Here is a 14,351-nt window from a genome sequence, read left to right as displayed (position 1 = left end):
GTCACTGAAAATAAAATTTTCATACCTAAATTATCATGAAAACATAGAGTTAAATTTAGTTCGTAAAGGGAGAGAAGCAATATTTATGACAACTCCTGTTTTATTTTTTGTTCTGTAACATCAACCACAGTGTCATGTACTCTCTGAACCTTTTCACTCCCATTTTCCTCTGTAGAGGTACAGATAGATTATATATATAAAGATAGATATACTATGTATATTTTTTTATATTGCACACTTTGTTTACCTTTGTCTCGGGGGGTGTCATCCTGTTTTCGCAAGTTGAAATGGGGGGGGGGGGGGGGTCAGCCACTCTTTGATGGCCAAAAAAAAAATTTCCACCGGCACCCCATCCCAGGCCGAAGAAACGGACCAGTCCCTAACTAAGGATGAAAATGTTAAGTTTTCATATTGAATGAGTAGACAGCCTTTTTATATGTACATATAATCAAAAGAGTGACGTGGTAGAAACTGAACACAACTGACAGAAGACTTCTTCAGGTGTGCACGTACAGAGTCGGATGTGAAACAACTTCGCACCGCTCGCCAACGCAAGAAGACCACTTTGTGACCACGTGATGTCTCACATGACATGACATCACCTCGATCCAATATGGCGGATCGCGAGGAGGAAAACGCACCTCTTCTACAAAATGAAGAAAACACATCGCCTCAGCAACCCTACGCCCCTCTTCCCCAAGTCGATCCTTCACGTAAGTATAGCTTTTGAACCGACTTTGAAATATTGAGAAATCTCTTGTATATTAATGCTGTGTCGGCAGGTATTCCAATATCACTCCCATCGTACCAGTGGCGAGGACCTCTCCGATGCTCTGTGAAATATTGCAGTGAATGATACACTGTGTGGTAGCTCACGGAAGTGAAGTGAGTGGCCTACCGTTTTATCATTGAAATGTCCGAAGGAGAGAATATAAATGAAAGGACTCTTATTGCACAAATTTAGCTCTATTCATGACGAGAAATTCACTCGAACGAGTTTTACGTTATCTACGTTATTGTCGTTTTGGGGCCCCGACGGTGATGTTCAACTTCAAGAACTTGGAAGAAGTTTTGTCGACTGTGTACAGATGCAGCATGTTGATGCATGGAGATATAAGCGAGACTGCTTTTACTTGAGGTTCTAGCCTTTGAAAATACAGATAAGGCCCATTTCCGTGTTCACGAAGCAAGAAGTTAATCGAAAAACTTTTAGGAATTTTGTGTCTTTGATCATGGAGATGGTACCTCCATGTTTTTATAAAGTTTGAATCAAATCAAATGTGCCCGGTTTGTATCCTTACATTAAAAATGGTCTGAGGCATATAAAGCAGTCGCGGAGCACCAATTAGACATCGAAACTTAAAATATATATCAGACTTCATATTTTGCCAATCTTTACATAATAATTCCATGATATCTTGTGTGTGGCGTGATATTTTGTAATTGTGAATGTGTTGTCCAAAAATTTTACATGAGTTTTGCATTTATATTTGTATAGAGATTTTGTAAAACTAGATTTGGTCTAGAGATGTATCCTGAGAGAAATTCGCCGACCCAAGGTTTTTGATTTTTCTTCTGTCAAATTTGTAACATGTCCAATTGCTGTTAATAATACACTATTCAGAGTAAACATACCAATCTGTTGTGTACTATCAGAAAAGTGGGATAGGTTAAATAGCATAAACACCCCTTTCAGCAAACAAAGTCAATGTGCGTATGTAGTACGTACCACTGGTCAATTATTGAATAAGTTTCTACGAAATGTAACAACAATCAAGTGTTGAATACCCTCAACAAGTTTCATTGTGATTGAAGAGACATACCAGTACCAGTGTTCTTTTCATTTACAATGCGTTATCAAAATCTGACAAGGGATACAATTAATCATGGATGTTTTCCAGCAGAAGTGTGACAGTTATGTCATCACAAGCATGGACCGTATCCTTATTATGGTGACATTCCAACCACTGTATGAGTGACTGCCCAAAGGTTTGATGTTTTTACAAAAAAGTGAAGTATCGAAATTGTTAAAGGAAGTGACTGCCCAGAATTTTTTCCTCAGAAGTATTGAATTAGTCAAAGGAAGAATGGAAGGTTTAATTTGTACACAAATTGTACACAATTTAATTTACCACAATGGTCATATTGATCGGTAGTTGGTAAGTATTTCAGTGGTTCACTGTAGCTATCAAGACAGCCAGTCAGTAGTTTAGATTCATTTGTGAATTGTCTTTAAAATAATCGAAGTATAAAACTTGCAATCCTGTAGTTTGAAAAATGGACTTTAATTCTGATGTGGTTGGCACTGAATTGATGGCATATTGATCATAACATATCTTTTTGGAAATCATACACTGCTAAATTCATTGTACGTTGGATCTGCTATCAACTAAATTCAGCCTGCTAGATTTATGCTATAACCCCGATGGCAGTGTTGAATAATAAATCACTACAATACATCTAGAGCTATTCTGATATTTGTTCAGGCTTTACATGCTGTTGTACGGATGTATCAATTTGTAAAACAGCTGTCTTGAAAGTTACACAAGGAACTCTTGATAGAACATTTTGCCAGCTGTTCAGACATTTCTCTAAGATGATGAGCAAAGTGCTCAATGTTTTAATCCTCTTTCTCTCAAGTGGTGTTTATTTCTATGGCTTGTGTATGGAGCCTGTTAGAAGGAGGATTAATTTTGAATTGTTGAATTGTACAATCAGAGACAGTTGTCAGGTGGTGTTCATGGTGCTCCCTAGCTTGGCTACAAAACACAATAAGAAATATACATTGTGCAAAATCGGACATTTGTTTTGATATACTGTCTACAAAAGAATAATGCTTGTCTTTTCTCTATCACAGATTTACCAGCTCCTATACCTGGAGGCCCACCTCCACCCATTCTACCAGATGAGCAGCCACCTCCCTACACACCGTCACCCGCTGGAGGGGTGCCGATGATCAACTGTCGAGTGTGTCAAGCCATGATCAATATTGATGGCAAACTACATCAGCATGTTGTGAAGTGCAATGTCTGTAATGAAGCTACAGTGAGTAAGAACTAAGATCTAGGAACACTAGGAAATTTTTAAAGGCCCTGATCATGAGTAGTTTGGATTACTGGAAAATTGGTGTGATGGATAAAAATTGTATCATATTCATGCAAGTATATTCTTGCAATTCATTGAGGGAATATACTTAAATGAATATGATAAAAGTTTTATCATATTCATCCAAGTATATTCCATCAGTTTGGCAAAAAAAAAACTGGGGTTATTCCACAGTGGTGTTTTATTATTGAGCAACCGGATGTTTTGCGGCACACATGCTTAGTGTATGCTAATCTATGCATATGGATTGATCATTACTCTCACACTTTCAATGACTTTTAAGAATCTATCTCTGTCAGATTTTTGGAAGACAACATATACACTGACAAGAAGTGGCTAATTGTTCTTGAGATCTCATGAACGGGCCAAGACATAAGTATTTATGGGCAACCATCGCCAAAAGAGAGTAAACACAGCAATGATTTGCCAGCCTAATCAATGTAATATTCATTATTGCTGTTCAGAGTGAAGACACAATCCCTGGATAAAGAATAAAGATTCGGAGAAATTAGAACGTGAACTTCTAAAATAACGAGGAAATTAATAACTAAGATATGGTGTATTTTGCTGATTGATAATGTAGTCACACATGTATTTGCTGCAGGGAAAGCAACTGACCTTTCTGGTATGAAATGGTCTGTCTCAAATAAAAATAATGACACAGGAGTTAAATTCCTAGAAGTCAACAGGCAAAATTTTGAAAGGTGATAATTAGAGGTTATTACCCAATATCGCCTGTTCCTGTGTTTTATCAGCATGAGTGTCATTTGTGCTGCGTCAGACACGAGACAAAGTCGAGTGTCTGATGCAGCACAAATGACATAAATGCTGATACGACACAAGGAACAGACGATATTGGGTAATAACCGGTTTATCATATACCCATGCCCATAATTTTTACTAATAGAACGAAAATCCTTAAATTTTGAGGCTTTACTTTATTACGCCTTGCGCATAAATATCAGACTGTTTATGTGAACAGGCTTCATTCATAAAGTATACGACGAAGCTGTCAACATCACGCACGATATCACTGCAAGTGCAAGTCGTCCATATCGCAATGAAACCCAAGAAGAAAGACAACGGGATACAAAAATTGTCATACAGAAGGAACTTTTTAAGGTGCAATATGCTATTACAATTGTAACCAATCAAAAACTCTGCTCAGCTTTACAGCGAGGGCACGACTTATCGGAACACCAAATTAGGTAATTACCCAGCAACTTAGCTGAGCACTTTGCAATTTGACCTGGCATTTACCTAAGCAAGAGTCTGTTTTATTGTCTGAAGACTGATAAGATATCCACCAAACTCAGCAGGCAGCTCCCACTGAGTAAACTGATATGCCTACAGAGGAACAACCCATTTTCAACTGGCATCTAGTTCAAGGGAAAATTGTGAAAAGGGAGAATAAATATAATGATGTAACACAATCTATTGTACTAATTTTGTGTCCTGGGCCTGGCCTGAACCTGACAGGTTTTGCCTCTGTGTGTTATTTGGAATTGAAAAATCGCAGCATCCCTTGTAAATCTAGAGTTACAAAACTTGTCAAATTTACCACCTTCCATGAGCCCACCACTGACGTTGATGGAACAGTCCATTTTTATAATATGATTGGATGGTTGTTCTGACAGTCAGTCTTTCTTCAATGTATGTAATTGTGATTAAAAAAGTGGTAATAACATGGATATACAATGTATACGAAAACAGGACACAAAATGACAGCGGCAAATCATGTTTTACACTTTTATTTTATTCCGGCCCTTCAAAACTCTCCCATCAACTACATGCAGCTGCCAGTCAAAAATGTTTTTTCCAGAGTAGGCACATCAGTTTACTCAGTGGAGGAGCTGCCTGCTGAGTTTGGTGGATATCTTATCAGTCTTCAGACCATAAAACAGACTCTTGTTTAGGTAAATGCCAGGTCAAATTGCATAGTGCTCAGCTAAGTTGCTGGGTAATTACCTAATTTGGTGTTCCGATAACTCGTGCGCCAAGCTGTAAATCTATCCTGATTTCTATCGTCGCACAGCACGGAGCTCGCGCGGAGAGGGGACACCATTTTGTTAGTTTACCCTGAGAGTTGCCATGTCAACAGTCATCACATGCGCGACATCACTGTCATGCCACGCGCTCACTACCTGTTCGGGGGAGACCGTGCACAGTGCCGGCGCCGTGCGAACGGCAGAATGTTTGCCAGAACTTGACCCACAAAAATAACCATGGGAAAACATTTCAAGACTCAACATGTTATTTCTGTATTTTGCAACCAGAAATACCCGTGTTCCTCAAAGCCCTTCAAGCTTTTACGTCAGCGACATCGCTTCGCAGGCGGGGAGCGGCAGCCATTTTGTTGTTTACGTTGTTTACCAACAAACTGCTAATGTAGTTCAGGAAAGCTCTAAAACTGATGACGTTCATCGTGCATATCTCGATGTTTACCATGAAATATCACGGCTGATATTTTACGGTGAACGTCACTAGGATGTAGCACTATGGGCATGGGTATATGATAAAATAATTGTTTCAAATGATGAAATGATTCATTTCAAGGAACAAAACTAAGGCCTTTGATAACAACAGAAATCAAATATGGTAGTGATGTGACATCAAGATTATGACTGTGCTATTAGGGAATGGGGGCTTCCAAGTGTTACAAAATCTCAAGTATTGGAAAAAGTACTCTTGTCAATGTCACAGAAACTTTGGTGTTACATTATTTTAATGCATTTTAATAGTATCTTTTGTTGTACTAACACAGATGAATTTAAATATCAAACAAAATCTTAAAGGTAGTGCACAGCTCTGAGATAGCTAACAATATTTGTATCTCAGTCATCAATTCAAAGATTCCTCTGTATTTGCCCTCACAGCCAATCAAGGAAGCTCCACCTGGCAAGAAATATGTACGCTGTCCTTGCAACTGTCTTCTGATCTGCAAAGGAACATCACAAAGGATAGCTTGTCCTAGGGCAAACTGCAAAAGGATTATCAATCTAGGACCAGTCACAGTGGCAACAGTAAGGACACAGGTTGGCAGTCGGGTGATTTGTGGACACTGTAATGAAACCTTCTTGGTAAGAGAGAAACTCAACAACAGATACTTTTCTGAATTTTTTTTTGTTTTTGCTTTTTTCATTGACTCCTTCATGAAGTTCCATGTTAACAGTTTTGATCCAAGATTTATGTTTCTGGTATAAATCTAACGGCATATATTTTAAATCTACTTGTTTATCGTAGCATTTCATCAGACTTGTGTTGTTTGACCACAAATTGTTCCTAGAAGATCATTGATTTTCTCTTTCAGGGGTAATAAAATACAGGTCATCCAAAATTGAATTAGGGTATCATGACCTAAAAAGGACATCCTTTTTGGTCAAGAAGTGTTTCTGAAAGGACAGGGATGTGAACGGAAAATTGTAATATCTGCAGTTTGCCTTTGTTATCATTTCATTGAATGGTGCAAAATATCTGGCATGATTTGATGTCAAACTATTACAGAGTTATTTACTTTTAACTGTGTGATATTTGCTTCGTTTTAAATTTCAGTGAGTAGAAAACAAACATACCAGCATATATAATTTAGTGATCCAAAATACAGAAACTCCAAACACAAAAGCTGAGCTATCAAATCCGTTGTATTCAGTTTATAAAGTCATTGAAGTGAGAATCTTCATTTGTTGCAGTATTTCTATTGCCTCCAAAATTTATCATGTTGACTGTCTGACAAACTAGAGTAGACTGTAGTGTTTTGTTACATTGATAGTGTATAATTTGAATATGAATAGGACACTATAAAGTGTTTTGAATGAGTCAATATCTTATGTCTTCACAGTTTAACACGACAGTAAATTCTCTAGCAAGATGTCCTCACTGCAGGAGAGTGTAAGTGTCAAATTTTGTTCAGAATTTACCCTTTTATAGTAAATCGTTGCTGTTAGTTTCTTGTAGTATCCTGGTAAATTTTCACTTTCATTTTGTGGTGTCCTATTCTATGTACATCCTCCATGGTGCTTTCTAACATGTTGAGTTTGAATGTCAAGTTTCATTGTCAACTCCACTCAGATCATCATGTTTTGTAGTCCAATCGCCCCACTGTCTTCCTCACTAAGGGTCTGGAAAAAGGTAAAAAAGAATAAAAAGATTGAAATGAGCAGAAATTGTGAGGTCAGCTCTGCCTCACTGAGAATTAAATGATACACTTTATGGCCCATTCAGTAGGATTGTATTTTATCGGAAACCACTCAGGAAATCCAGAGGGTAAAACTCAGGTTCCAAGTTTAAGAATATAAAATATGTGTATCATTTCCCCCTAACTATATCACTTGAGAGTATCCTGTGTGTTTCATTTCATTAGATAGTACAAAATTTTAGACCAATGGCTATTTTCAATGAATAATGAGTCATTATTTGATTTGCATATGCAAACAATACTTAGTAATTCACTTTGCATACACCAATTCATTTATTTCATTTGCTTACTTTTAATGTGATTACAAACTAATATGAGTGATGTTAAGAGTACTTTTGACTACCAATTATAAAAAGTGAATTTTGAACTCTGACAAAATATGTTAAAGAACTGCATAGGAATAATAAAATAAATTTGTAAAGCTTGATTCAAAACAGGGTCTAAGAGTAACATTTGGTTACAAGTTGGTATGCATTGTAAATACATGTACGCAATCATTTCAGTTTCAGTTCCCTGATTCCGATTCCGATTTCCAGGAAATAATAATTTTATCCATCTTCAAAGAAACTGATAATGAAATGTCTTGAGCAGAATTTAAGATACTTAATAATAACAGATGTAACTGTCAGACAGTTAATTATCAAGAGTATGTGAAATCAGTCATCAGACGGATATCAAGAAGGCGACACATCTGCCCAGTGTCCGTCCCTTTCCAGTCCTTCTTTCACATTACACCAACGAAACGATGTCATTCATGAATAAAATGTGTCATCCCCTGAACTTACAAATATTGACAGTATTCCACCTTTTATCTCTCTATTCATCACAGATCATCAATTGGGCCCAAGTATGCCAAAAATAGATGCATAATTTTTGCCATAATTGGTATAATATTTCTGCTTGCTGGTATTGCAGTCACGGTAAGTGTATAACACCCAATTTTCTTAGTTATTTCAAACCACTTCATAGAGGCTCCTGTTCCATAGAAATCTCAAGAGTGATATTACAGTTGTAGAAGGGTGAATTGTAATTTATATTTACATTGTCTTGCTTTGAAATTATTTTGAATTTCTTGTATGACCACGTATCACAACTTCAGCCCATCAGAACCTTTCCTCAAGACACCTTAACATAGAGACCTGATTCATGAAATCAATATGGACATTGTATCTGCAGGAGTCAGTACACTCCATTTTTTGATGAGCTATTTTAATGTAAGGTGGTCAGTAATTCAAATTTTCAGCAAAACAGAACACAGATTTTTCACATGATATAACATAACTCCTGTTGTCCTTTTGCAAGTAAAATGTCATCCAGCCATGTTGAAACTAACAGAATGCAGAAAGGTGCCACAGACACCCAAAATGTTACAAATTTAAGTTCAAATAATAAAATTCATATTTAGTGTAATTTTGGTACTTCATAAATAGGCAGTGAGTATTGTAGACTTTGGTGGACATATAACAACTCTTGACTAATCTGATCAAATCAAATCAAATCAAATCAAATCAAATGGAACTTGTCACAGATGGGTCAAATTGCAACTTCCTCTAGAATGTATTGACATTTAACAAAGGTCAACTTTCAGTGTGTTAGCATTTACATCATCAACATGTGGCAGAGCATATAAGTGTTGTGTCTAACTACACAATACACTTGTGTAGAAGTACAGTGATGTCAGTAACAAGTCTGTTGTTTAAAGTTTATTGTACTATTTATGACCTGGTTGTAATACTCTAATTTCATTCTGTGTAGATTGGAACATATGAAGCAGCCAAGGATGCTAGTGGAATCTACTTTGTATGGATCGGTAAGCACCTGTCCTTTTAGTTTTAGATCATTAACCCAAATCCTGCCAGGCATATCACTTCCCCATCTGCCAGGTCATTAAAAAGCTATATTGGCATGGTATGTTACAGCAGTTCCAGATAGTGAACAATCATGTTAACAGTCTCTATGATTTCAGGGACCTTCAAATATTCAAGTTTTTGATAAAAATCAACAAATGGGATATGCCATGCCTCACTGGTTTTTACCAACTTGACACAATGGTGATATGTGAACTTGGTAGGACAAGGGTTATGGGAACTTCAAAGCTTGATAGATTTTCGCCTAAATGAAAACATTTCGAAAAATTGAAAGTCATTATCTCAAAGTGAACACAACTTTGCTTAAACACATGATGGTTACAGGTGTCCATGGTAATTTTATGGAAATGTTGTTCCATAGACAACACCTTAGTATAAAAGTTATATAATTTGTGTTCTGTGATGCACTCTATTCAAGGCAGAAAAAATTGCAATGTATAGCTGACCTTTGACCTTTTATCATCATGTTTTTCTTGACAGGAGCATATATTATTGGCATCCTGAATCTCATTCGCAGCTGTTACTACGGCACCATGAAAGTCAGCAGTGTTGAGGGACCAGCATGAGAAGTTTAACCTCTGAGACAGTCTGTCAGTTACCATTAATGACAGTTGGACTTTCCAAGGGTTTGGAACCCTACTGATTAGGGCAACAACAACTAGCCAGCTTACATATTTGGATAACATCATCTGCAAGATTTTACTTTCAAATCTTACTCTTAACAAAGCCAAGTTACAAAGGGGGTATTTGGGGTTCCAGTCACAACCTTTAAGAATTACCATGATGTATATACCATATAACACCAGATATCTTGCATAATCATCTTCTTTAACTCTGTATAAATTGACGTAAAATTCAAAGAAATGGATCATATTACTCAAGACCTTCATAACATTTACGTAAGCAGAAAATAGGGAATTTAGTTCTTGTCCTTGTAAGAAATTTGTCCCGAGGTTTTCAAAGCATTAGGATATTTATGTGCAAATCATAATTTAGGTTGTCCCGTCTTGTGTTCACAAGTTGATGAAACAATGTAGTGCTCTATTTTTGTCAACAAGAAAATATCCGTGATCGTGTTGTTTAACTTTTGGCCGAATTGGTTACGAAATAAGAGAATAAATTAAAAACTGTCCCTTTTTCTGTATTTGTGTAGAATTGAATCACAGTGTTAGCAAAGCAGCTGTGACATTGCAGTTTGCTGATCGTTTTACATGCGTAATTCTTCTTTAATATCTGATGCCTAGTTATACTCCATTGAATCTGAAGAGTCTTGCCTTGGTCGCATCACTGTTCATATTTTAGAGTTGTTGGCTGCTCAAAAACACTAATCCTCTTGGTATTATTAATTCATTCTGCTATCTCGACTTTGACATTCACAAAAAGCATCCAACAGTCCAGTGGGTTTAGTTACAGATGGGTGATACATACATAGTGACGGTAAAGTTATCACCCCATCCCTGCACAGGGTATAATAAAAGGACAAGATAGCTATCCCATAGGTTGTTACAGCTGATAAGATAAGTTTAGTTGCCAAAGGATATTTCAGAGTGAATGTGTGTGTGCGGTGAATACAAGTATTATCTAATAATGCATGAGCTCTGTCATAAAGTCAAATGTATTCCTATTGGTGATGAACTGATATTTATACTAAGCTTGATATCAGCAATTTGTTCATGAAAGAGAAATAATTTCCCACTCATTGCAAAAATCTTACTGAAATTTTGACATCAAACTTTTATGAGACAATACTTGAAACATGGTAGATTATGAGTGAAGGGTAGGTGAGAGTGTTAAAGGAATATCCAAGCCCAAGCAGTGGTGTTGCTCAGAGAATGCTGATACTACAACCACATCTTCTCAGTGTGTTGTGTTCCAGTGTGTTTCCTCACACAAATACACTTGAGAAGGTGTATAACAATTTCAGAACAAGACAACTGTGCTTGTATCTGAAATCCAACGATTATGCAAACAAAATGTGCTTTAGTTTGGTAGATATTACGTATCAGTCCAAAACTTTTGAACTCAAGTTTCCTGGTTTGAAAGAATTTCAATGGATAATGCCTTTGAAATATCCAACAACTTCTGTTTTGATAAGTTGCTTGTCAAGTTTTTGTAAGGTGTCTTAGAGTGCCACCACTACTTGGAAATGAGGAATAATAATTTCTACCACTTCATTTTTTGAAGGAAAATTGACAAAGTATGCACATAATTGCACATTATGACCGTTTGTCTCATTGGTATAAAACATATTATCCTCGATAATTGTAAAAAAAAATTTGACAAGTTGATCACCAATAAGTCATGTCTATTTACATTTGTGTAATTTCTGCCATTAATCTTTCACTTTTATTTTATCATCTCTTTTATGTTATCATTGCATAAGTAATAATTTTTCCAGTGAAGTTGTTGACTTTGCATAAAGGCCCAACAAAGTAAGGCGCCCGTGCTTTAGTTAAATAGTTAATGTATATCACAATGTATAGATCCTGTAAAATTTGTTATTTTTTTTGTGTGTACCTTTTAAATGCCAGTCATAGAATGGTTATAATTTATATACAGACATTGTGCTAAATATTGATTAGCAGGTACAGTTTAACCCTTGCACATCGAATGTAAAGATTTTTCCTGCCGAGAAAGTATTTTTCAAATAACTTTCCCATCATCGATTCTTTTGGTAGTTAAGAAGAGGATAATTGCAGCTGAATTTCTGTGAGAATTTTTAGAATGAGACAACCAGTGCAGGTTGATTTTCTCAACTATGTGTAAGGCTTGAGTCATAAGTCTCTCTGCTTTTCAGTATTGTTGTCGGGGGCGTTTCTGACTGAAAAAAATGAACCAGCATTGTGTGTATACAAGTTCAGGGTACATGGTCAGTCTGTTTATGGCAAGACTATATTTTGTGTTGTATTCTCATGAACTTCTCACCTAATCAGAAATTTTGATTAAGAACATCGTCACTGGATCGTTACTGCTGAAACAAGTAACAAAATGGAAACCAGATTTTTGACAAGATTTTGTCATGTCCCATTTACAAGGCAAAACTAGCAAGACCGTTGATCAGCCTTTTCCTGCGGTACATGATACGAACTTTCTGCACTTGGGAAAAAGACCTGCTAGATTAGATAACACACTGCAACGTAGTAAAGCCACACGTATTTGGACTGCTACCTTCTTGACATATACCAGTCAGACATTTCCTACCTTGTTTGGGTTAGATATAGGCTCAAGTGTCACCTGTGTATAAGATGTCTTGGAGGTAACTGACTTAAAACGACACACAATAAAGCCTTCAGCAAGGGTCAGCCATTTTTGCAACAAAGTACGCATGTTGTTGTCATCTGTAGTACCAACTTGTTTTTTGCACCAGCTGTAATGATCTCACAGGAAATAAGGTTATCTCAAAATGCTGATTGAGTGGAAATGATTTTTCTGTAATTCTCAATCCACTTTTTTTTTTTATCACACAAGCACTTTTGTTATCTTTTAAGGTTGGCACTTGTAATGTGAATTTCATTTGATAAAAAAACATTTTAGAAAATAAAAGAAAAATGCAAATTTATGTAACAAATCAAGTGATGTATTCTTTTGACATTTATAAATATGTTTATTACAACTTGGGAGACCTTTTCAAATGACATAAGTTAAAAGGTTACGAGATTTTGTTTACTATGAAGACAGGAAAAATCTGAGCTATCAGGATGATGCCAATAATGAAATCAGTGATGCATTTTGACAAAATTTTAGCTTTGATCAGATGTTAGACAGCATGAGCTGTCTTGCCAGGCTGATGTTGCTGTTTGCCAAAGACAATATATGTAATTCTCTGTTTCCTTAGCAATGTGTACGTTCCCTTCATTGCTGGTGTAAAACTCGTGCCTTTAGCCTGAAATAAATCCTGCATGAGGCAGGAAGCTTGAATGGGGCACTTCAAGCCTTGGAATCACTTTGCAATTTTAGACTGATGTAACATAAAACTGTTATTTTGCATCAAAATTACTGAATATAATGTAATATTACTCCAAGGCATTATAAAAACCCATGGTTTTAAAGAGAATATATTCTAATTGCATCCATACCAGCACACAAGGGTTACCTAGCATCAGCCTAAATAACAAACTCTACTTCACCATATTGATTTGTTTTTGTAAGATATTTGCAGTGTGCTAGTTCACAGGGTCTATAATCATATGTTATCAACCTCTAAAAAGCAAATTAAAGTAGATCTTCACTTGTTCTATACTCTTTTAAATTATTTTAAAAGTTATTGGTAACCAGCTATTGAAAATCAAGTAGCTGTAGTACATGTCCTGTTTAATCTCTCCTTTCTTTCACCATGAATTTTCAATTTTTTCAGAAATGTGGAATATTTTTGGAATGCAAATGTTACTGTTTGACCACAGTCTTTTAACTTGAACCCTTGGGTTCAAATCAATTCTGCTCTCACTTTTTTATAATTATTTACATTGATGTCAGACACTGAATCATCAGTTTGCCTTGTATTGGTCACATGACAGTCACATGAAACCTTGAACCAATCATTCTTCAGATAGTTTTAGAAGCAGCATAGTTCAGCTATTCTTCCATGTGCAACTGTTGAAAATGTCTTTTTGCTTCCAGGAGATGTAATTTACTATTTATCAAGTTTGCACAGAAGGGTGCTTTAGCTTCTTTAGCTTGCCTTTTTCCGTTTGTAGTCAGTGGAGAAACTGCAATTCAATTTTTGTGTGAACCTTATTCAGTAGGTAGCAAGATAAAGCTATATAATTTGATGTAACTCATATTTTGACAGTCCTGCGTGTTCAGTATCAGGTAATCCAGGTCTATTAGACACATCTGGAAATTCCACTTCATCATATTTATATCCACATGAGAAATATTCAATATTACAAACGAATTGCCTGCTTTATTTGATTTGCTGCGGGTGTATGTCACATTCAATACCTGTAAAATGTGTATTGAATTTTGATCTTCATTTGCATATCACAGTTTCCTTGCAGCGCTTTCTTCACGATGTGATTGTACTGTATACTCTTGATATACAAATAAATAAGTGCAGAATTTTAGCAAAGGTGTTGTTGTGATGGTGTTTAGTGCAGGTTTTCTTTTTGGCAATTGTAACTTGGATTAAGGTAGAAAGCGCCTGGGGACAGATATTGGACTCAAACTTTTACAATTCTTTTCTG

General features: G+C 36.2%; 1 protein-coding gene across 1 annotated transcript; it reads left to right on the top strand.

Moving 5' to 3' along the window:
* The first annotated feature begins 592 nt into the window (after window positions 1-592).
* Window positions 593-14,236, top strand: LOC139147251 (type 1 phosphatidylinositol 4,5-bisphosphate 4-phosphatase-like). Its single transcript, XM_070718278.1, has 7 exons — window positions 593-713; window positions 2,858-3,045; window positions 5,982-6,185; window positions 6,944-6,993; window positions 8,130-8,220; window positions 9,056-9,110; window positions 9,649-14,236. Exons 1-7 carry the CDS (start codon window positions 593-595, stop codon window positions 9,732-9,734), a joined length of 795 nt encoding a protein of 264 aa, XP_070574379.1. The 3' UTR covers window positions 9,735-14,236.
* Window positions 14,237-14,351: the final 115 nt, after the last annotated feature.

The sequence above is a fragment of the Ptychodera flava genome, chromosome 13 (genome assembly GCF_041260155.1).
Source record: "Ptychodera flava strain L36383 chromosome 13, AS_Pfla_20210202, whole genome shotgun sequence".
NCBI classification, from domain to species: Eukaryota; Metazoa; Hemichordata; class Enteropneusta; family Ptychoderidae; genus Ptychodera; species Ptychodera flava.
Note: the sequence above shows the minus strand (reverse complement) of the source record. Positions and strands in the feature narration are given on the sequence as shown.

Excerpts from the sequence above, each read along its gene's own strand:
- LOC139147251 (XM_070718278.1), top strand. The coding sequence starts at position 593 with ATGACATCACCTCGATCCAATATGGCGGATCGCGAGGAGGAAAACGCA. Across the intron at positions 714-2,857 it reads TCCCCAAGTCGATCCTTCAC|ATTTACCAGCTCCTATACCT; the intron begins GTAAGTATAGCT and ends TCTCTATCACAG. Across the intron at positions 6,186-6,943 it reads ACTGTAATGAAACCTTCTTG|TTTAACACGACAGTAAATTC; the intron begins GTAAGAGAGAAA and ends ATGTCTTCACAG.